The following is a 24,984-nucleotide window of genomic DNA, read 5'->3' on the forward strand; positions in this document are numbered from 1 at the left end:
TATTTAATGCCCTTATTATACCAGCACCTAGCAGAGCATCATTGGGTTAAGGCAAGGGGTTTAGAGTTATGATAGAGATTCTACCATATCGATCTCTCCCCATGTAGAGTGTTATTACAGTCAATGTTAGAGTTGACAATAAGTTTACGCACATGCTCTCAGGCTTTCCAGATGAACTTGAACACCCAAGTGCCTTGGACAGACACAAAGAAACCACCCACTCCCAGATCACTAAAGGGGAGGGCTTTCCAAGTTTTGGCAAGCATGGGAACACCATTTTGAATGTTATTTCTGACAAGAATCTTCCAGGACTCTTGTCCTTCCAGAGCATGAAATATCCATTTGGCAGCAAGGGAGATTCCTTGCGTTCAAAATAATACCTACTCTTATATGTCACAAACACAAAAAAGAATTGGAGCTTTTTTGAAATACATTAAAAAGGCTTTTTAAATATATTTTAATTGTGGCTTTTCGTTTATTCCGTCCAGACTCCACGGTTTCCGCCCTACGTGCATTTCATCTTGCGTCGTGTGTTTTTTTTGGAGGTAAAGAGGTAAAGAAATTCTACCCATTCAAGTAAAGCCTTAAAAAAACTACATTTGTTTGGAGTCATATACTCTATCAATTCGATCTCCCCTGAAAGTTGTTTGCCAAATTTTTTTGCCGGTATTTCCAAACCTGAAAGTTGTTTCCCGGTGCCAGACAGTTATTCGTGAAAAGCTCAAGTAGTATCGGCTAACTATCGGCTAATAATTACCTAGCCTCGGACCGCTTCGTAAGTAATAGGAGGTAAAATCTCGGTTAGAAATGAATTAAAATTCAATTTGGCTTATTTGGAGGTTTTTGCAAATTTCGCAAGGAGGTCTGTCTGCAGGGTTCAGAGCTGCTAGGGTTTTTGAACTCCCACATCGAAGCCATGCCCACAGTTAGCGTTGGGCGGGATCGCCTGTTTGAGGCTCTGGGACAATCTTACAGTAAGCATTATTAACCAAATTATATTTTCATAATATTTAAACTCTCATTTTCTTTTTTGGACGCTTGATTAAAATGAAAGTAGGGTTTCTGAATGCTATGATTTTACAGCGCAGGAGCAGTTCGAGGAACTCTGCTTTGACTTTGGAATTGAACTGGATGATGTTGTGAGTAACTAAATCTATGATATAGAACGAAGCTTTTAAGTGCCTTTTGTACTAGTTTAGTTTTTATATTCATAATTATTTCTATTTCTTAGGGGTTGAAGTTTATTCTCAGAACAATATATTCTGTTGAAAAATTCATATCGTCGGAATTTTGCATTTGATAATTTAGTTTTAATTGTTCATAATGCACATTACAAATATTTTCAGACTACTGAGAAAGCGGTTTTGAGGAAGGAGAAACATTTGAACGAGGAAGCTGCTGAAGACGAAGAGGTTATATACAAGATAGAAGTTCCTGCAAATCGGTGAGTAGATAAAGGGCTTTTTTTTTGGGTTGAGGGTTGCATTTTTTTTTCTAAATAATTTAAGAAGTTAATGCAATAAAAATACACCTGCCTTTACCGAGCCAAAAAAAAAATACACCTGCCTTCACTTCTGCTGTAAGACAGCTTTGTCAATTCTACCAATGTAATTCCCCCCTGTGGGCTTCCTAATAATTTTTGACAATGGTTGATTAAATAATGCTATCAAGAGGCCATTGTAGTTATTATACTAGGACCTTGATTGGAACGATAGGAGTAAGAACAGTTTATACAACTTCAGTTTAGCAATGGTTCTTCTTGAATGTCTGAACAACTTCTTATTTACTGTTAATCAAGCATATGATACATCTCTTATACATTCTATAAACCTTCATAAGTCTGAAAATTCAGAACACAGAAAACATATAATATATCTGATCTGACAGACTACATACACAATATTCTCAACTTGCTATATACAAACGAGAGAAGCCAGCAATATATATCTATCCATCTGTCCAAGAAGAAGAGCGGAATTGCAAGTGAAGAGACACCACAAAGGAAGAAGAAAAGACACCAACAGTTACATCTTCATCAACAGCCATATGGACATGAAGAGTCACCGACAGCCACAACTACACAGTCAGCCACATAGACATGAAGAGTCACGGCCAGAGAAGTGAAGAGACTCCATGGTGGAGAGGAAGAGTCACTGACTGGGAAGTGAAGAGACTCCACAGTGGAGAGGAGGAGTTAGATATTATCTTAGATCTCTATCGCAGCTATAAATCTTCAACACTCTCTCTTAGCAAGAGAGAGATCTTCAAAATGTCATCACATGACAACACATAGCTGCCATTAATCTTCTAACTCGCAACTCCATCGGTAATGATATAGATTATTATAATCAATGTCGATTAGCATAATGGCTGTTTATTCGCCGTCACCCATAACAACCTGCTGTCATTAACATTGGGTACGACTAATCATCAATTGGTCAACTCTTTTCTTAAACTGATATCCTTAACCATTGCTGATAATGTAATCTCTTTAAGTCGTCGTTTTAGCATAAATCGAGGCTTGTCCCATACTAACCAAATTGCTGCTACATTGATGATTAATATTTATCTTGATCGCGTTCCCTTACAGTATATCAATGAATCAATTACTTGTATAATCACTGTTATCCATTTATGTGTGGCATTAGTTAACTTTTGTCTAATGTGTGTTGATCAATCTTAATCAATATGCCTTGGCCTATATACAACTGATTACCAACCAACAATCTGCATTGTTATCACAGATGATCCATGTTAGTCGCTGTCCATTAATTCCTAATGGATTTTGCTATCGATCTATGAAGCATTATAACCCTCCCATCGAAGCTTTGTTTAGTCTTCTTCCTTAATCGATAGTTATTTCGGTTCCACAATATGTTCTAGTCGCTATCTCTGTCATTTTAATTCTCTAAATGAATATATATATATATATATATATAATTTTAATTTAATCATTATTATTTATCATTAAATTGTATTTCAAAGTGGGGACATTACAGCCCTCCCCACTCAAGATTGCTTGTCCTCAAGCAATTCAAAACTGTTTCTTTTCCTAAATAAAATACAAATTATACACATGAATGCATGAAGACACGAAGAATACACTTAAAAACACAGAGCATACATATGAAAACACAAAGTAGACACTTGGATAGATACAATTATACACATGTAGATATAGTTTACTTATTTCACAAGAAGCAGGAATGTCCAACTAGGACTAGATCCGTCTCTTGGGCCAATTTAATTTATCCACAAGAGGTAGGAGCGTCCAACTAGGACTAGAACCATCTCTTGGGCCAATTTGGTTTATCCACAAGAGGCGGGAGCGTCCAACTAGGACCAGAACCATCTCTTGGGCCAATTTACTTTATCCACAAGAGGCAAGAGCATCCAACCAGGACCAGAACCATCTCTTGGGCCAATTTACTTTATCCACAAGAGGCAGGAGCATCCAACTAGGACCAAAACTATCTCTTGGGCCATTTTACTTAATCCACAAGAGGCAGGAGTGTCCAATTAGGACCAGAACCATCTCTTGGGCCAAATCAAATGTTAACTGAATGAAATGAAATATCTAACTCCATCAATGTTGTTCACCCATAAGGGGCCTGTTGCATCTTTACGTGATGTTTTATAAAAAAGTCTAAAGCCGCCAGGTTAATAATTACTTGTGGATGCAAGGGTGTTATAACTACTAGATTTGTTCCTCCACAAAACTCCATGTGTTTCTTGTCTTTTCCCCTTGTTTTCCTTTTTCTTCAGTGGATGTGGCTTCTATTTTATGGGCTTGGCTTCTCTTCCTACATTTATGTCCCGGCTTCCACCTTTCATTACATCTGTAACACAAGTATTTTTGCTTAGGGTTTTGTGGATTACAAATGTGCCCATGTCTCCATTCGTTTTGGCATTTGTAGCACACCTTTTCCTTGCTGGTTTCATCTTGCTTACAAATGTGTCCCTTTCTCCATTCTTTCTTGCAATCAAAGCAAAGGCCTTTTCTTTTTAATTCTTCACGATCATTATAAGAAAGATATGGTTTCTTGCATAGATGAAAAACTCTGCGGGTTTTTCAAAAACTCGCGAGTACTCGTGGGTCAAAACCCTTGCCGAGTCACTCGCCATTAAACTTGGCTCTGAGTTTCTATAAAAAACACACAACGTTTTTGAGGAAATACTCACGAAATCTCGCGGGTTAAACCTTATTTCTCGAGAAAAAACTCGTCAGGAATTACAAATTTGATTCGCAACTTCTATTTTTTGGCGATGAGACATGATGCGCCAAGGTTTTCATCTAGTTTTTGAGCGCGAATAAAGATGTAATACGATTATATGAATGAATAACTAGTTAAAATGTAATATGATTATACGACTGTATTTTCAAATGTTCGATAAAGTTACCGAGTTATTGCCGAGTTTTTTCTCGAGTTTTTTAAAATTTTTGGGCTTGCCAAGTCATTGCCGAGTCCGTGTTTTTCAACTATGGTTTCTTGCATTCATCTTCCTCAATAAATGACTATCTTTTGGTGGTAGTCTCTTGTGGTGACTTCTTTCCTTTGTTTGGGCGGAGTCAAGCCTTGTGGCCTTAAGAATTGCTTCTTGTAGTGTAGTAGGATCCAAGGCACTTACTAATCCGCGAGTGGTGTCTGATAATCCTTCCACAAATAGGTAGATGAGCCTATCTTCGGATATCTTGGGGACCATAATGGCTAACCATTGGAATTCTGAAATAGATTCTTCAAGAGTTCCTCTCTGTCTTATCCTTGTGAGCTCCTTAAAATGTTTTTGAGGATGGATGTGGTCAAATCTTTCAATAAGTTTTTTCTTGAAGACACCATAGGTTTTAACATTTTTATGGTCTTGTGTAACTAGGCCATGATGCCACCATTCATGTGCTGTTCCTTTTAGGTGGAGTATGGCAAATGTTATAGATTCCCTTTTCGTCATAGGGCAGAGGGTGAGGTAAGTTTCTAATTTCTGAATCCATGACTGGGCTAAAATTTTCTTAGAACCATCGAAGTTGGGAATAGTCATTTTCCCCACCTTGTTTTGTATATCCCTGTTAGGCTGTGTCCTGTTGATTGTAACTAGGTAGAATGCGGATTCCAATTGCCTTAAGGCAACATTGGAATCCGCCAAGGGCTGGGCCCTTCTCCTCTCACACGCTACTCTTAGGGCTGGGCCCTTCTCATCCCACACGCCACTCTTAGGGCTGGGCCCTATACATCACACACTCCTTAACACCACGCTACTCCTCAATACCACGCTACGTGCAAGATAACATGCTTACATGAATAGGGCTGACCCTATCTAATAAAGGGTTTCGGTTAAAGTGATGCAAATAAATTAAAGGTTATTAATTCATCATAAGCTGACTTGATTAGGAGTGGTTGCTCTCCTATAAATAAGACATATACCTCTCACAATATAAACAATGCAGTTTAAAGTAAATGCGAAATATATCCTTCTTGGGTAGCGAACTCCTTTGCAAGCAGCAGATCACAGTGAACTTCATTCATAGGCAGCAGATTATCAGTTAGGTCACAGCGAACTCCATGTATGTGCTGATCTAATTGGTGATCACAGCGAACTCCATGTAGTGCAGATCTAATTGGTAATCACAGCGAACTCCATGTATGTGCAGATCTAATTGGTGATCACAGTGAACTCCATGTATGTGCAGCAGATCTAATTGGCGATCACAAGTTATCATCAAAGACAGGGATCTCCATTGAAGGCTCAAGCAAAGGACTGTGAACTAGTTGAAAGGTGCATGCACAGCAAGACAAGTTAGAAGGACTGTAAATCATGATCACTGTCAACAAACTAGCTGTGTAGTCTTCTATATCATCTTCCTTGTGACTGCAACTTCTATACTCCAGATAAGTGTGTAATTGTCAATTGAATCTAAAACCATAATCAGATCTGAGGATCTTTTCTGGCTGGGTTTTTCCTCCTAGGAGGTTTTCCCAAGGTAACTTTGTCTTGTCTCTTTTGCATTCATTTCTTACTATGCTTAAATCTGAAAACCAATAAATCTAATTAACCTAGTTAGAAACAAATTCTGATTTTCTGAGTTTCATCTAATTTGAAGACACCATAGGTTTTAACATTTTTATGGTCTTGTGTAACTAGGCCATGATGCCACCATTCATGTGCTGTTCCTTTTAGGTGGAGTATGGCAAATGTTATAGATTCCCTTTTTGTCATAGGGCAGAGGGTGAGGTAAGTTTCTAATTTCTGAATCCATGACTGGGCTAAAATTTTCTTAGAACCATCGAAGTTGGGAATAGTCATTTTCCCCACCTTGTTTTGTATATCCCTGTTAGGCTGTGTCCTACCTTTCCTGTAGTTTCTTTTTGAATCCGCTTCACAGAATTAAGAGAAGGGAATGCTTCTTTTGATTTCAGGATCTAACCTTGTGTATTGTGCCGCAAGCTCCCTTATGCCCAGGATATGAGTCTTTTCCCTACATCTGGAATGTTATTCTCTAATTAGGAAAGTTGGTACATTGGTCCTAGGTGTAGACTCCCGAGTGGTCCTACCATCACTTTCCGATTGACTAGGGGACCTTTCCCTTCCATTCCCCTGGTTTGATCTTAAGATTGTCTATGGTGGCTGTTATTTTTTGTAGTGTCTGAGTAGTTTTTTGAGTATCGTTTGGGGAATTAATTGGCAAAACAAAAGTATAAGATTTTTTGAAAAAATCGGAAAAAAATCAAGAAAAAATGGGGAAAAAATTGGAATTAATAAAACCTAAAAAATTAATATAATATAATAAATTTATATAATAAATATATTAAATTTTATATGTTAACTAGTAAATGTATTATAAGTAAAATTCTAATTTAATATTTAAACTACTAAATTTAATACAAAATAAATCCATTAAAATATAAGAATTGAATACATTATTTATAAGTATATGTAAAATTTTAATTTAAATATTATTTTTTGCTCAGTATTAATTTAAATATTATTAATAATAAATACATAAAATTAAAGTTCACATATCAAATACTAAATACATTATAATTAAAGAACTAGTTTAATATTTTCAATTTTAAATTTAAATATTTTAAAAAAATAAAATTAAAAAATGAATTGACATTGTTTTAGAAAACATATATCTAAATCTATTAAACTTTATTTTTAATAAAGTAGAAAGCTAGGCCCCTCTTCTTGATGAACAACTTTGAAAAGTCCCACCACCTAATTTTTTGTATGTTTGCTTTAAGAATATTTTAAATCTTTTAATTTGGCATATGGACAAACCTAAGCCCTCGATATCAATGCCCAATAATATATTATTATTATTAAATCCTTTAAAAAGAAAATTTGGTCTCTCTTACATGCATTGTATGCAGCTACATTTGATGCAAATCTAATATTTCTGTCATTATTATTATTTTATAAATAAATCATGAATTGCAAAAAAGATATTATTATAGAAATAAAAGAAACTAACAGTGAAATTTTTTATAATGATAAAATTTAATTATTTACTTGAAGTTCAATAAACTTTGTATTTTAACTAAAGTTAAAAATAAAAATAACAAAAACTTTTGGATTGAAATCTTGTCCCCCTCCATTCAGTGAACCCTATGTCCTGACCCAGCCTATGCCCTTGACTTGCACAGAAAAATTCCCGTCTGCCCTCAAAATTTTTGTCTGCCCTCGATTTTGCTGCTGTGTATTCGCGCCGTGTAGGGTTACATTTTTATTCCGTGTTTTTTTCGCATTTAAATTGCATTTTTTCATGTTTTTTGGCGATTTTTTTTAGGAAAAATCGTTGACCCAGGGTTGACCGATTAAATCCGATTTTTTGGGGGAAAAAATCGGCAAGCTCCCCAACTCCCGATTAATCAGGTATAATCGCGATTTTTTCCAGATGTTTGCTTCTTTGGTTTGTTCCATAAAAGTTCTAAACTCATGTTCCATGGCTATTGTTACTTTCTTTTATTTCTCTTTCTAGGGCCCTTAAAGTTTGCTGACTTAATTGCATCAACTAATCCCCTTAGGCTGCCAGGAACATGATCTGATACCACGTGTAATGCCCCCTTGTGGGCTTTGTAATAATTTTTGACAATGATTTGTTAAATAATGCTATCAAGAGGCGATTGTAGTTATCATACTAGGATCTTGGTTGGAACGATAGGTGTAAGAACAATTTATACAACTTCAGTTTAGCAATGATTCTTCTTGAATGTGTGAGCAACTCCTTATTTACTATTAATTGAGCATATGTTGCTAAAGATTATTGTAACAATGTAACAATGACTTAATATGAATATGTCTGAGATCTGATCTGCAGTGTGATTACACAGTAAAATGTTTGTGATTTGTAGTTGATATGCTTTCAACTGATAAAAAAAAATCATCAAGGCAGATGCTCAAAGAGCAGAACCAAATATCGATAAAAGAGATAAAGGTTTCCAAACCCCATGATTGTTGAAGTGAGTCTGATCGCTTCCTTATCTCTTGCAAAACAGAATGATAGGTTGTGTCCCAAAAGACATATCCAATGCCTATTCATGATCGCCTCTTTTCATTATATGCTAGTCGCACCACATAACATATAATTGGTTAGTTATCTCATGAATACCAATTAGTCTTCTTCTCATTAATCATTGTCTTCTTAAGTCATAATAATAGATTGCTGCCATTAATCTTCTAACTCTCAACTCCATTGGTAATGATATAGATTTTTATAATCAATGTCAATTAGCATAATGGCTGTTTATTCGCCGTCACCCATAACAACCTGCTGTCATTAACATTGGCTATGACTAATCATCGATTGGTCGACTGTTTTCTTAAACCGATATCCTTAATCATTGCTGATAATGTAATCTCTTTAAGTTGTCGTTTTAGCATAAATCGAGGCTTGTCCCATACTAACCAAATCGCTGCTACATTGATGATTAATATTAATCTTGATCGTGTTCCCTTACAGTATATCAATGGATCAATTACTTGTATAATCACTGTTATCCATTTATGTGTGGCATTAGTTAACTTTTGTGTAATGGGTGTTGATCAATCTTAATCAATATGCCTTGGCCTATAGACAACTGATTACCAACCAACAATCTGCATTGTTATCACTGATGATCCATGTTAGTCGCTGTCCATTTATTCCTAATGGATTTTGTTATCGATCTATGAAGCATTATAATCCTCCCATCGAAGCTTTGTTTAGTCTTCTTCCTTAATCGATAGTTATTGCGGCTCCACAATATATTCCAGTCGCTATCGTCATTTTAATTCGCTTAGTGAATATATATATATACATATATTAATTTTTAATTTTAATTTTATTATTATTATTTATCATTAAATTGTATTTCAAAGTGGGGACATTACAACCAACAAGCAGTAAAAACAGCCTCTCATTTAAGCAGTACAACAGTTTGTTTATCATCTAAAGTCCAGCATGGATACTGATTTATGCAAAAATGTTTTCATTGCTGCCACTAACCGTGGGACATCTATCCAATTTGGGGGATGTTTCCTGGGATGTCCCCTTTTCAGCCTGTTACTAGGAATGGCCTGTTATTTCTGACATCACTCCTGGAGATGTCAGGCCATTCTTGGTCAATCGCAATTTTCAAAGCACAAAAGAAAAAGATTAAATCAACACATGGGATGGTGGAACCAAGAACAATGTAGCGTAGGAACCCTTTTCCCCAGTTTTGTAACAGAACCACTCTGCTTGTCGCCTAGATAATACATTAAGTTATTTTATTGTAAGAAATCATCAAGGTCAATTTTCTGGAACAATGAAAATAATTTTTACACTGCCTGCCTTAAATGAGTAGCAAGCACGTCCAAACCTGTTCTAGTTATTGTGTTTAGAAATTGAGGCCTGCAATATAGATATTTCCTTTGGACAAGATTCGATGTAGTGGATGAAAAAATGAAAGGCAACAAATGAAAATACAAGTCAATTAATTAGCCAAAACAAAGGCAAGTGTTCGAAGCATCACAAAAGAAAAGGATTTAATCAACACATGGGATGGTGGAACCAAGAACAATGTAGCCCAGGAACCCTTTTCCCCAGTTTTGTAACAGAAGCACTCTGCTTCTCGCCTAGATAATACATGAAGTTATTTATTGCAAGTAATAATCCAGGTCAATTTCTGGAACAGTTAAAATAATTTTTACACTGCCTGGCTTAGATGAGTAGCAAGCACGTCCAAACCTGTTCTAGTTATTGTGTTTAGAAATTGAGGCCTGCAATAATAAATATTTCCATTGGACAAGATTTGATGTAGTGTATGAAAAATTGAAAGGCAACAAGTGAAAGTACAAATCAATTAATTACCCAAAACAAAGGCAAGTGTTAGAAGCATATTGATTAGATATGGCTATATAACCGTCAGAGAACCTAAAATGTTTTTTTTTGGACCTAAAATTTGCATCTATCTTTTAAGAAGTTACTTCTGAGATTTCCTGAAAAGGTAGAAGCTAGATGAGCTGGTAATATAATCCCAAAAGGATAGGAAATGGTGGTTTTGTCTTTCCAAAGTCTAGTCTCCACTTAGCTTCTCTAATGGAAGAGTAACGAAGGCAAACATTAAGTTCATTTGAGAGAGATGAGAGCATGTTTTTAGTATGTTCTATAGAGTCTCGGGATGGGGGGACCAAGGGCCTAGATTTGGGGACAGTGGGGTGTCAGCAGTGAGCTTCTGGAAGTTGTCTGCAATGTAGCTCTCTAACACCCAACATTGACCATCATATGTCAAATAGTGTAACTATCATCTTTCACATTGCAAGGTTGTTTGCACTCTCTGACCACAACACATTTCCTAGCCACTTGTACTTACTTTTGGATGCATGTTCAATGATTTTTTTATTAAAACTAGAATCTCTCAAATGGTCATTGTTATGAGACATTTGCATATGAAAAATTCCTTTGCATCTTCTTACGGCTTAAAATGTGTGTTTTAACCATGTAACCGTGCTTTTTGTCTAATTTTGTTATGCAATTAACTCATATTCCCCTTTTCCTTGCCCTCAATTTCTATATTGAGCAGTCATTATAATTCTAGAACAGTTGTGGAGTCGCAGCTTATGTTGTTGGGATTACGGCATCCTTTTAAAGAGCTATCCCAGAATTGTGCATCTCACAAAGAAAACTTATATAGAGTAGTGTCGTGCGTTGCACACGCTCCCTGTCGCCGATAGGTCCTCCTCTTTTTGGTCTTTTCGCCTTCGCCCTGTTGAGTTCTGCACAGGGTGTCTTGCGTCTTTTTTGAGTGTAAGCCTGGGAATCCGCAGGGTGAGTTTAACGTTCGGGCGTTAAAATTTCAAAAGATCACTTAAGCTGGGAAAACGCTAAGTCTGAAGCTTCAAAGTGTTTTTTTTTTTGACTTGTAAAATCGCCTAAGTTAGGTGAGAAATGGTAGAAGCTTGCAAAATTCCCCAAATATGATGAAGCGTCTAAAGGTTGCAGAAGGACCCAAAATGCCGATTTTTGCCAAAGGGAGATTGAAAGGAGGAAAAATGTTAAAGTTTTAAAACTTTGCAAAAAGTCTGAAAATCCCGAAATTTGCTAAGGAGAAAAGATTGTCAAAATGTCAAAACTTTGCAAAAGGCTCTAAAAGTGCGAAATGTTTATGAAGTTTGCAAAGTGGCTAAAATCTCTGAAGTTTGCAAAGTGGCTAAAATCCCCGAAGTTTGCAAAGTGGCTAAAATCTCCGAAGTTTGCAAAAGTGCCCAAAATCCCGAAGTTCGCCATAAAGGGGGAGTAAATGTCAAAGTTTTTAAACCTTTCAAAAGTGCCCAAAATCTTGAAATTCGCCATAAAGGGGCGAAAATGTCACAGTTTTTAAACCTTTCAAAAGTGCCCAAAATCTCAAAATTCGCCATAAAGGGGCAAAAATGTCAAAGTTTTAAATTTTTCAAAAGTGCCCAAAATCTCGAAATTCGCCATAAAGGGGCGAAAATGTCAAAGGTTTAAAACCTTTCAAAAGTGCCCAAAATCCCGAAATTCGCATAAAGGGGCGAAAATGTTAAAGTTTTAAAAACCTTGCAATTGCTCTCAAACCCCCCGAAAATGTGAAAATAAAATAGTAAGGCGTTAACTTAAAGTTTGCGGAAGTGCCATTTAGGCTGAATTTCGAAAACGTCTAAGTATGAACTTTTTAAAAAACTTTTTGAACGCCCCTCTTGCCCAAAATTGCCAGGAACAACTAAATTCGCGGAAGGAGTAAAAGCGTTAAAACTTGGGAAATTTTCAAATGACCCTCCAGGCGTTAAATTTAATGTTTGTTAAATTAATTTTAATTTTTCAAATTAATTTATTAAAATGGGATTAATGGTTTGCAGGTCGCAAGACGCCATCGCAGAGAACCAGGCGAAGGCCTGAAAATGCAAATCGAAGAGGGATCGCAACCAAGGCCAAGTGTTGGAAGCTGGAGGAGAAAAGATGCAGTGCAGGATCAAAGCGATGAAGCATTGGGAAGCATGCCACCCGGGCAACAAGTTAAAGTTCACCACCAAAGACCGAAGAACACTCCGAATGCAACAATCATGCATTCTTAGGAAAAGTACACAACTGGATTTAACTCCAGAAGTTTAGTTTTTAAAAACTGAAACTGTTTTATTATAAAATTGCCTGTGGGTCCCGCGCAAGATATTTTTGTGGCAAGTAGTTGGAATTGTGGTTGGTTGGATAACTGAGAATTGATTGGGCATGGGTTAAGGCTGCCAGCTTTTGGATGGCAGGTTGCAACCCTTGGATGCAGTCAATCCTAGCCTCTGATTCAATATTGTAAAAACTATAAAAGGTAGAGGCCTTTCTTTTGTAAAGGGTTAGATAGTTAGACAGTTAGAGAGAATTTTGTAGTTGGATTATAGAGTTAGGATAGGTTAGATTTTAGGCATAGCATAGAGATGTTGCAGAAATTGTTGTAAAGGCAGCTGAAGCAAATATATGAACATTGAAATATGGTGTTTGTTGTCTTTGTTTTAGTCTGTTTGCATGGTTTCCTTTAGCTGGTTAATTTTAGAGTGCAGGGATTTTAATGGTGAAGTGTGGAGAGGTACTTGATGCATTTCTGGTTCATACCATTGGGGGTCTGCTGATTGTAGGTCACCGTGCATGGTTAGTCTGAACCCAAAATGTGCTTAGTTCAACTGCAAAGTGTTCGTCTTAGGTTGCGCTAGAATTGGGTGCCTAAAACGAGTGTCTCCGGTTTGAAAATCCTTCATCCCTTGGAGCTTGCACCATTTTTGTCTAGTTGTGAGGGTATCTCTGGCGAAACAAGAACTGGTTTATTGAAATCTATCTACCCGTTGCATCAGCTGTTATCATCCTTGTCCTTAGGCTTCCTGAACCCTTCCCTTTTTGATATTATTTCGTAGTCTGAGAATCACAGCAGACCACCTTGTTGCAAAATGTAAGACCACTTGTGCTCCTAGCAAATCACATCAATCACTGAGTAATCCCGCAGTCAAGACCTGACAATCAAAACCTTGAGGTCGTCCCCTTTGATCAACAAAACCAGCATTAGGGATTTCCTTATCTCAAGAGAGGATAGGATACTCAACGAGTACATTCTATTCTACGTTGGCCGGATGGAGTTTGCAGCGATGCGACTTTAGACACGTCAACAAGTAGTTGTGATTCTCAGCTAACTCGGACTTTTAAACTTTGTATCTTTTATTGATATAAATACAGTTCAAAAATTGCATTATTATTTATGTCATTATGATTATTAAAGGAAAAATTGGATTTCTTCTTTTCAATTACATTAAACTATTTTTAAATTTAAATTTTAAGTACATTTTATTAGCTGTTCCCTAAATCTAGGAAATTTTTTGTCTTCCCCAAAATTGAGTACTTGTGGCCCCTCCTTGCTGGTACCTTGGAGAAACACTGAGTACAAGTGTTGTTTTTCCGGGCTGTGCTTGTTCACCGCAGGCAAACATCAGATTGTTGCCTTCCCAACCATAGACGATAAGGACTTATCGTCACCCCCAAGCACAAGTTCGCTTAGTGCGAATTGCTTGTTTTCATTATCTTTGAAAGACTACAAGACAATTGAATATATATGAGGTAAGGCTACCTAAAAGACCTCAAGTCGGCCTTATTGATTTGACGCCAAGAATAGGGCCAGTCCTATTTTTTATTACAAGTTACTTATTTAGGGCCAGACCAATACCTTTATATTAAACATATAAGTTGTGAAAAGGCCAATTAGCAATTCCAAGACTAGGTCGGCCCTCACTAGGTATCCGACCTAGCTACATGTCAACACTCCCTCTTAGCTAGGGAGGATACTTCCAAATAAGCAAGTCACATCATGGCTGCTCCCATAAAAACCAAATGACGTTCTATGATATTCATCAAGCATACCCGAATCAGAAAAATACATCATGGACTTCTTCCATGCTATCCATCTTGCATTGCCTGTAGAGGATGGATCCAAAATCTTACTGTGCACACCTACAAAAGTGAGTATACATACAAGTATATAAATACACGTCATGGACGTCTTCCATGATATCCATCTTGCATTGCCCGCAAAGGATGGATCCACCTTGCATTGCCCGCAGAGGGTGGAAGAGATCTTTCAACCTTCTCCCTGAGAAGGATAACTACCATCTTGCATTGCCCACAGAGGATGGCTCCACCTTGCATTGCCCACAGAGGCTGGAAGAGGATTTTCACCTCAATCTTCTCTTTAGAGAATAATACAACACCACCTTGCATTGCCCGCAGAGGGTGGAAGATACAACTAAATGTATCACTGGGGTTGATACTCCCTCTCAACCAATTTAGACATCATTATTACTATGTACATGAATTGAATATTTGAAAGTAATAAATTAACTTAATTCAAGTGGTAATACAAAATGCCAATTATTTGTAAACATTAATAAGTCATTAGAAACATGCCAGTCTTATTATCACTCCAATGTGAGAGAAGATACAAGTTGAAGACAGGTTGTCACTTTTGACACCAAACTCAATGGCTTCCCTCAAGTTGTCGGATCCAAGCCCTTAAGCCTTTCTTTGGCCCTGCCTGCAAGGTGCTCAGGGTCGCTGATCCCTATACTTTCTTGGGACAGCCTGTTGGCTAGATTTACACAGGCCTTTCCCTAATCACACCCCTGCTCTTCTCCTTAGAACTGATAATAATAAGGTTGGTGCATATTTATATATACATTTGATTATACAAATAATCTGTTCATAGTGCTGTTTAAAGTTAAGAAGGTAATATTCACATACCAAGTCTGACTTCTGTTCTGTGTCTTCCTTTCACAGTACCTCTATGGGTGTATGACTGAAGTGTTTCAGCAGATTGCTGGGATTAATAATCCCTGAATATCAATCTCTGATTATTCCTGCAAAGATTCTCACGACTATATTTCCTTGGGTAAATTCGCTAAGTTCACTAATTATTTTCGCATGCCAAGAGGCAGATGAATTTCGCTAAGAGCATGAATGAATGATTGTTTTTTTTTTTTTTTGTTTTTATTTTAAACTTGCCAAATAAACTTTATTTATATGGTGCATATACCCTTTTAAGTCGGCTTATTTAAATATATATTTTGGCGCCAATTTGATTTAGATCTGAGTGAGGCGTGTTCATTATAGGGCTGGCCCTATTTAGGAACACGCTATCTTCTTTGGCGTGAAGGGTCCAGCTCTACACGTTACCCTTTGGCAAAAGGGTCCAGCCCTTTAGGGATTCGGATGTTGCCTTAGGCAATCCGAATCCCCCCTTTTCTTAGTCTAGTTACAAACAATACTCCCTCTTAACTAGGGAAGAAAATGAATACATAAACAGAACCTTTAGAGTTCCATCTAGCACACAAGCATAGAATGGATCTAGCCCAAAAGAATAGAATTACATCTTCCACCTAGCACACAAGCATACCTAGCGAGGGCCGACCTGGTCTTGGAATTGCTAATTGGCCTTTTCACAGCTTATATGTTTAATATAAAGGTATTGGTCTGGCCCTAAATAAGTAACTTGTAATTAAATAGGACTGACCCTATTCTTGGCGTCATATCAATAAGGCCGACTTGAGGTCTTTTAGGTAGCCTTACCACATATATATTCAATTGTCTTGTAGTCTTTCAAAGATAATGAAGACAAGCAATTCGCAGTAAGCGAACTTGTGCTTGGGGGTGACGATAAGACCTTATCGTCTATGGTTGGGAAGGCAACAATCTGATGTTTGCCTGCGGTGAACAAGCACAGCCCGGAAAAACAACATGGTATCAGAGCTACGACTTTCCTAAATTGCAGAGTTAGTCAGTGCGGCTTGAGCGAGTTGCAATTGCAGTGTGACAATCTCAATGTTCGCTTGGCAATCACCGTATAGTCAAGGGTAGTCGCTGTGATCGCAAGGAGCATTCACATTGAGGTGGTGAAGTCGCAGCCTCCATATTCGTGTTACTCGTGTTTGCCTGATCGCTAATGATGGTGGATTGTATTCGAAGACAATCGCAGAGGCTGAATTCGTGTGCGGGTGTATCACAGTTATGTCCGTTATGACAGCGAAAAGTATGGGAGCCTGAGTAGTTCGAGTGATTTACCATGGCTTTGCAAGATCTGCAACGGACATGTTTGGTTGGGCATCAAGTGCAGCAAAGAAGTTGCCACTGGTAGTAGAGGGGCCTTGATTTTGGCCAAGCTTTCTATCATCCCTGTGAGGCGTGGTTACTGGGGGAACAAGATCGGGAAGGTGCATACTGTGCCGTGTAAGGTCACGGGCTAGTGTGGATCCGTTACTGTCAGGATGGTTCCTGCCCCCTGAGGGGTTGCAATCGTGGCTGCCTGTGTGCCTAAGAAAGACCTGCACTTTGCTGGGATTGACGATGTCTTTACTTCTTCGCGGGGTTCAACTAAGACTTTGGGTAATTTTGTTAAGTGACCGTGTTAGTGATGTTTGCGGTGTATTCGCATAATCGCATAATCATGATCACATTTCAAGTTTTGTATTCGTCATGTTCAAAATAAATCGCAGAAGTGCATGCATTGTTTGCGACCATTGACAGCCGCATTCGCAGGGTGACTGCCAGACATTGGAGTCGCCATTTTCACCTGGAGGCGTAAATGCAAGGAGGAAGCCGCTATCCCTTACCGCTTGGTATATTCGCCTTGTTTTGCACGGTCATGATGCTCAAGATATTCGCAGGGTGCTATGTTCATAGTGTGAGCCATGGATGGTTATAGTCGTGCAACAGGGAGGTTTTCACGGACATAATCAGTGCATCGAGGGGCGTATGGAGACTCATCTTGATACACGAAGATTGCAGAAGGTGGTGATCGCAGGTTACTCACGGTGGTCTCATTCACATTGCATTGTGTCCTCGGGTGCTAGCATGTTGTTGGCTTAATCGTATCATCTTGACAAATTGATTGGTCATGCTGTGGCATGAGGCGTTCTTATTCGCATTACCCATGACCATCAAAGAGTGCATTTGCGGGTAATCTTATTGATTGTAGGGTGTATCCGTGTATGATCACAGGGGTATGTTTGCAACATTTGCCTCGTCATAGTCATTTAGAATTGGAAGGATGGTCGCTGCCGCAATGCTCGCCGAGAGCCATATTCACGGTGTTTGTATGCGCAAGAGCCTCGAAAGGAGTTCGTTGTATTCGCATTTGAATGGGTCTCAATATAAGAAATTGGCAATCGCATAATATGATCTCAGTGCGTGGTCGACATTCTTGATCGTTTGTCAATTATAGTGAAAGCGTTTGGTCGCTTGGTAGGTTGACGCCACCAAGATGGAGATAGACGATGAGCAATAGCGAGGGCCGAAGGCCATGCAACCATCTTCGCTAGATACTTCAGTATGGCTGGAAGCTCCGATACTGAGCCAAAACGTTGGTAGAAGACCAACCTAGAAAGAGATAAGTATTCATATGGTTGAATAAATTTTGTTGTCATTAAATCATGTATGATTTCAGTATTGACATTTCAGCTTCATGTTTTGAGGTAATTCTCAGGGTTAAGGGGTGTAGGCTATTCAGAAAGTTCACCGTCATGCACATTGTTTGACCATCAACAACCTTGGTTGTTATGCCAACATTCTGAGCATCGTCATTAAGCTGAAGGTAGATGGCAAGAGCCAAAGGCCACTCAGCCACCAGAGACTCATGAAACAACTTAAGGATGCGGGTAAAAGAGATAAGTTTTATATATGATTGTATCATATTCATGCTATTATTAATCATGTTTGATTCTAATATTGATGTCAATAAACTATTATGCTTCAGAGGGAGCTTGGAATAGGCATGAGAACTATACAAGTTTTCAGCTCATTTCCTTACTTAAAGAGATGATTGACGATATGTCATTATGATATGGATCCCTTATTAGAAAGTAAAAGTAAAGGAAAAGGAAATTTAGCATTCTTCTAATTTATGAAAATCCTTTGATTGTTTTCCATAATAGGATTCTTATATTACTCATATCAAGGATTAAGTGGGAGCCCTACGTTCCCTACAATCCGCAGTGAATTCTAGATGGAAGAATTGGCAATATTCGGTAAGCTTAGGATTTTGTAAGAATTAGCATGAGAATTTGAAATGAAGGAACTAATGCATTTCCTTCTAGGATTAGAAGTATAACTAAATCAATTAATGTTTTGAAAAGATTTAGAATAATGGATTGCAAACCTATGTCCACTCCTATGGAAACTAATTTGAAAGGTTCAGTACGTTTGTTGCTAACTCTGATTCTCTACTGCAGGGTTTGTCCATTCTTCGCTTGTGTGCAAGAATGGAAGGTTCCATTCTATGCTTGTGTGCTAGATGGAAAATTATAATTATGTAAAGACCCACTTGTGTATTACACTTTCTATGCTTGTGTGCTAGAACCATCCTATGCTTGTGTGCTAGGTGGAAGATGTAATTCTATGCTTTTGGGCTAGATCCATTCTATGCTTGTGTGCTAGATGGAACTCTAAAGGTTCTGTTTATGTATTCATTTTCTTCCCTAGTTGAGAGGGAGTATTGTTTGTAACTAGGCTAAGAAAAGGGGGGATTCGGATGTTGCCTAAGGCAACATCCGAATCCCCCCTTTTCTTAGCCTAGATACAAACAATAACAAGTAGTTTATAAAATTTGTGCTTTTAGCCTGTAGGGTGTACAACCATAGTAGATATTTCTAGTTGCACAATTAGGCTTGAACAAGACCAAAATATCTACATCTTCTCCAGCGATAGAATGGTATATGAGAAGGTGCCAATTTTTCAATTCCATAGCAATTGCAATAGGTTCTCAATGCATGCAAATTTTATTAGATTTGATACTGGCATATATTTGATTGAATAATAGAATGGTACGAGAGGTTTTTCCAAGGAATTGCAAGAGTTTCTCAATGCATGCAAACATTATCAGATTTGCTAGTGCATACGCCTCACAGATCATAATAGAGTCATACTGTTAGCTCTGATTATGCCCACTCTAAAAAATATACTATTGGCTTCGAGTTTGACAATGTGATTTTATGTCTGTGATGTCTCCTCTTGCTTAAGTGAAGAAGCTGGAACTCAACACTAAAATGAGATTACCTTAATCCATATTCAGATTATTGCATTCTCTCTATTCTGCTGTTCTTACCAAATAACATACTTTGTGATTACGTTTTCTGTAAATATTATGTAAATAATAACTTGGAGCTCAACTTCCAATACATGTAGTAAAGTACTTGGACTTCAAGTGTTTTGGTCTCCATAGAGTTATTGACAAAGCCTGCCAATACCTCTTTATTTCTTAGTTCATAATGGGTTTATTTTGCTCGTTTAAGAGCAATGCCTCTTAAATTAGAAACTAGAACTATGCATCATAATGGATCCTTCTGCACTCTGTAATGTTAAAAAACTTTTCTGGTTTTATAAACTTTTAGTTGTTGACAACTGTAGACTGTATTCTGTTTGTAGTTGATAAGCCTGAAGCGATAATTTAAATAAAATGTTAATGATGTATGTTGTCTTCTATTCTTACAGCTATGATCTACTATGCCTTGAAGGTCTTGCACAAGCACTACGCATATTTATTGGCAAAGAAAAAGTTCCTAACTATAAAGTAATGGATATACCAGTCAATTCTATGCTGAAAATGCATGTCAAGCCAGAGGTAAGCGGTTGGATGCTCAGTATGCAAATTTTGCAAAGTTCAGGAATTTTTGATTTCTCATAGTGCGCTTTTGGTGGCAGACATCGTTGATAAGACCATTTATTGTTTGTGCTGTATTGAGGAATATCACTTTCGATGAAGCTAGGTATAACAGCTTTATTGATCTTCAAGACAGGCTCCACCAGAATCTTTGCAGGTACTTGTTTCACCACTGATTTGTTCATTCCTCCAATTTTGGCATCAACAACTCTGTTGAAAACTAAAATTAAGACAATGAGAAATCTTTTCTATGATCTTGTAGGCAACATATGTATTTCGAAGAGGGGTAAGGCTTTCACAGTCCATAGTCAATACAAAATAGTATCTGGAAAAGATCTGTGATCAAAACTTTTTAGAAACTTGTAAATTTTGCTTAAGTTTCACTCCATATCTTAAGCACATAACTATTTAGATAGTGCCAAAGATTCACGAAAATAAATTATTTTGACAGTTTTAAATAATAGTCTATTTTGTTTACTAAAATACATCCTTTTTCAATTACTTTATTAATACTTGAAGAGTTTTTTTTTAATAGTATTCTAAAAGCTAAATGAAAACAAAAAAGATATTTACTTTATATGTTAATTTGTTAAATATGAAAAATTGATTGCTCAAAATAATCGGATTCATTATTCAACGATATACAACCGTATATAAAGAGTTTACAAGACGACGTTCTAAATTAAGAACTAGTCGTTTTAAGTGAAAACTAAAAAGCTAAAAAACTTAAAAGCTTAAAAAACTAAATAAAGCTTAAAAAGCTATATAATAAAAAGCTAACTATGCGTCTTTAATAAAGAAGCAATAGTTTCACTTAATGAACTAAAAAAGCTAAATAAGATGACTAAAAAGCTAAATAGCTAAATAAGTCGACAACTAAGATGACCACTAAGAATAGAAGATGACCATTACAGAATAGATACTAATATTATTTTAACAAAATACATAGCTGTTTTTTTAATAAGTGATTTATTAATAAATAGTGCAAAGATCACATAGAACATGTCTCAGAAAAGGGAACCAAAATGACAAGAATATAGATCGATGATTTATAGTTTAATGAAATCAAGTGATCACATTATTTCTTTTAATAATGAAAATGGCCTAGGGGGCCAATTTTGTTATATTTAATTTTTTTTTTTTTTTTTACAGATTAGCTGTTCCAAAAAAGTAGGGCCAGTTATGTTCTATTTTTAGCAGTTTATAAGAAAGCTATATTCTGGCTGTCCAAAACTTCTAATTGCATCTTTGGAGGTAGAGAGAAAAAAAATATTTAGAAACAATTGTTTGAATCGATACTGAAAGTGAGCTGGACATATACTTAGCAAAATGAAAGCAAAAAAGTAAAAAAATTAAAAAACCATTAATCCATACACTTCTCCATATCATTGTCATTCTCTGAGTCATTTGTGAAGAATGCGAAGGACTAGTAGATTACATTTGCGGGAGCCTGGGCAACATTTGTAGCACATTTGAGGAAGTTTATGTCATAATTGGCCTGGTTCCATTGATGATCATCACTATAATCCGTGGAGGGAGCAATGAATGGGAGAGATGGTCTGGTTATTTTATTACTAGTATCATCCAAGCACTCCTCCTCAGAGGGGAATCAACAGTTAGAACAGTCGAATCGGAAACGTTTTTTGATTCCATTCTGCAATGAGGTTGGATTAGTGCCATCACCACTGCCTGTATTGTCTCCTCAACCTTTCCTAGATCCAAGATAACTGTTATAGACATAGAAGATATATCTACAATTTCTCTATACTGATGGTCTATGACCATAAAGGGCTCGCCTAAAACAAGTTTTATGGCATGTATGATTATGGTCAAGTTATGAATACCTATTTTAGTCTTAAATTGGACATGCCTCCGATAAAGGCTATTGAGCAGTCTTGCATTTTGGTGCAGGAGCACCCAGGTGCATGCGCAATCAGCACCATCCAAAAATAATTTATTTCTGTTGTTTGTTTCAAATTTTGCTTTGTTTGGTCACTCTCCACTCAGTTTTGCAAAGTTCCGTTCCTGTTCATGACAAATGGAGAAGGCATCATTGGGGTCATATGCTGACATTGAAAATTTAGATGCTGAAATATAAAAGCTAAGTGGAAACATATGGAAGATGTATAACCCAAATTACACAACCTCTGCCAACGTCCTACCAGCCTGTGCTCAAAAAGAACTTTTGAAATAAAGTTTGATGTTTTTGTTGCAAGTGCCCTGGCGGATATGTATGTAAGCATGGACAGGCACACAAAGTTGTCTGACAAAATGCCTCAGAGATAACGTCTCATGGAACGCAATGATTGCAGATTCAATGTCTGCTACCTGCCAACATCTATAACATTACCCAAAACGGTAGTCTTAACCGCCAAGAAAGATCCTCCAACTTTGGTGAAAACTGAAAAAGACATCATTGTTGAGGGGCTGCGATAATAAGTAGAATATGAAAAGGTGCAATGAACAGCTGCATGACAAGAGAACCACATAGAATGGGAAAAGACTAAGTGAACGCATGAAGCTGAAAAGCCTTCGAACGGAAGGATATGTGAATTAAAAACGACAGGCAGATATAAATGTTACTTAAGAAGACAATGCAGAAGTGTGGCCCAAGATAGTGAAGAAAGAAGAACGGTGGCTATGTAGAATCAACCAGAGAATAAAAATGGCCCAAGATTTTTGAATGCGGGCTTTGCAGATAGAGTGGTAGCAGCCATGAAAGGCCAATGGAAGGTCAAAGTTTTGTAATAAATTTGTTGCAATCTAGTTGAAAATTTGGTCTCCGTATTATTTTTATGTTTGTAGTTTTGAATTTTGCAAGCAGAGTGTATTTTCTTCTGCATCAAATGGTATCAGAGCAAGAGTTTCTGAGTGCATAAGCAGAGCGCTGAACGTGAGGCAGCCTATGCCAGGAGTGGTGGGTGCATAGAGAAAGCACGGTAGAAAAAAGCTTGAAAAAACTGTTGCAGGTGGAAGAGAGTATTCTTGAGCTATGAGAGCTTGAAGCTGTGATTGAAAGGAGATAGAGATCCCGCCTCGAAGAGGAATGCCCAAAATTGAGGAGGTATTGGAGTAATTTCGAGAAATGATACAAAATGATATTAAAAATGAGGTGAGATTAGCTACAAGAAACGAGAGAGAACATGAGAATGAAGAAAGAGTACGTGAATGATGGAGGTGAATTGGAAGAACAAGAACCTGAAAGAGAAGAACAACCTGTAGATCCTGGAGAAGAAAGATTTTTGAGGGTTCTTTTGAGAATCACAAAAAGTAACAAAATGGATGTGGCAAACTTTTCTGGAACATTAAATCCAGATGAGTTGATTGATTGGATAGGGGAGCTGGAAGAATACTTTGAAGTGGAGGAAATCAGAGATCCGGAAAGGGTAAAGTTAGCTCAAGCAAAGTTGAAAGGGCATGTTGCATTATGGTGGAAAGAGTTGCAAAGAGAGTGGGTAATGAATGGAGACCCCAGGATAACAAGATGGAATCAAATGGTTACGAAATTAAAGAGAAAATTTATTCCCGGAGACTATGAAATGGAGTTATTCAAGAAGCTGCAAAATCTAAAATAGAAAGACATGAGTGTAAAGGAATACACGGAGGAGTTCTACAAGCTGGCCATTCGATCAGGAAGACATGAAATTGATTGGGTAAAGGTAGCTAGGTATATGAATGGCTTGCGGTTTAATGTCCAAGATGAAATGAGTATGTTTCAGATTAACATTGTGGAGGAAGCATATCAATATGCGTTGAAGGCTGAGGAAAAGTTAATGTGAAGGCAAATAAACAATTCCAAAGGTCGCGGAAGATTTGCAGCAGAGAAGGGACAAGCGAGCAGCAGCAAAGGAAAGCAGATTGAAGAATAATCCAAGCCCAAATGGAGCAAGGAAGTGGGCCAAAGCACAAAGGAAAAGGAGTTCTCATCAAGAGGACGTGGTGGCAGGAGCAGAGGGTTCCGAGGTAAATGTTTCCAGTGTGGATAATCATATCATTTCTTGTGCAATTTAACTTCATTTGTCCCTCAGCTGATCCTTCAGTGTCCTGGGGTTTTTTATTTGATTTTTGCCTTTGCTTTTGTGATCTTCATAATTAGGTTTCTCTAATCGTGTATTGATTTGGCTAATTGATACTTCTGGAACACCCTAGTTATTAACTTATTATTCTCCTTTGGTGTTTCCGAACCTTCTTCCAGATGCTCTAATTTGTGAATTTTTGATCTCCTATCTTTTTCAGTTATGGGGGAATTCAAAATATCAATATTGTTTAGGATGCTAGAGAAGAGTAATATTAAGTATTAGAAGGTAAGGCTTGCACTTGAATTATAAAAGATACGCCTATTATTAAAATAATGTGTCATTTTTTTTTGTGTGAGGATTTTAGAAGTTGCAAGCACACGTGCCTACTAAAAAATTGCATGGTTTTTTATTTTGGTTTGAAGGTTGCATGGGTAGAAAAAAATTTGGCGATTTGTTCAAATTTTTTTTGAGTCATTTTTTGCTTGTGGTTAGGGTTTAAATCAGTTTCCAGAATCTTGCAGCTAGGGCACATGTTTATGCAAGGTTTTCTCATAAACTAGAAGCTAGGGTTTGTACCAATATTTAGATAAGGATTTTTTGTGATGTCTTATGCATACCAGTATCTCATGGTTTTTCAAAATTTCAGCAAGGAGGTATTAATGTTTGAAAATATTTGGCTTTATTATATTTTTCGAAATTGGGAAATTTGTTGGGTAAATATTCTGGTTTCAAATTTCACACCTAGAAAATAAAAATCCAGATGCAATTGATGCACAAGAACCTGTGGGGAATAGTTAATGGAAATGAGACACTTC

The 24,984-nt window shown here is 37.2% G+C and overlaps 1 protein-coding gene across 4 annotated transcripts in view; it reads left to right on the forward strand.

The window, feature by feature from the left end:
• The first annotated feature begins 598 nt into the window (after window positions 1-598).
• The window catches only part of LOC131034032 (phenylalanine--tRNA ligase beta subunit, cytoplasmic), a 106,315-nt gene continuing 81,929 nt past the window's right edge, over window positions 599-24,984 (forward strand). Inside the window, exons 1-6 of one of the 4 annotated variants that reach the window (XM_057965377.2) lie at window positions 599-775; window positions 875-974; window positions 1,084-1,139; window positions 1,347-1,444; window positions 19,982-20,111; window positions 20,192-20,307. In XM_057965377.2, the coding sequence (XP_057821360.2) occupies window positions 917-974; window positions 1,084-1,139; window positions 1,347-1,444; window positions 19,982-20,111; window positions 20,192-20,307 (458 nt within the window). In that variant the 5' untranslated portion in view covers window positions 599-775; window positions 875-916. Of the gene's footprint in view, window positions 975-1,083; window positions 1,140-1,346; window positions 1,445-19,981; window positions 20,112-20,191; window positions 20,308-24,984 lie in introns of all 4 variants that reach the window. The other 3 variants (XM_057965378.2, XM_057965379.2, XM_057965376.2) reach the window with 3 other exon arrangements.

The sequence above is a fragment of the Cryptomeria japonica genome, chromosome 2 (genome assembly GCF_030272615.1).
Source record: "Cryptomeria japonica chromosome 2, Sugi_1.0, whole genome shotgun sequence".
NCBI lineage: Eukaryota > Viridiplantae > Streptophyta > Pinopsida > Cupressales > Cupressaceae > Cryptomeria > Cryptomeria japonica.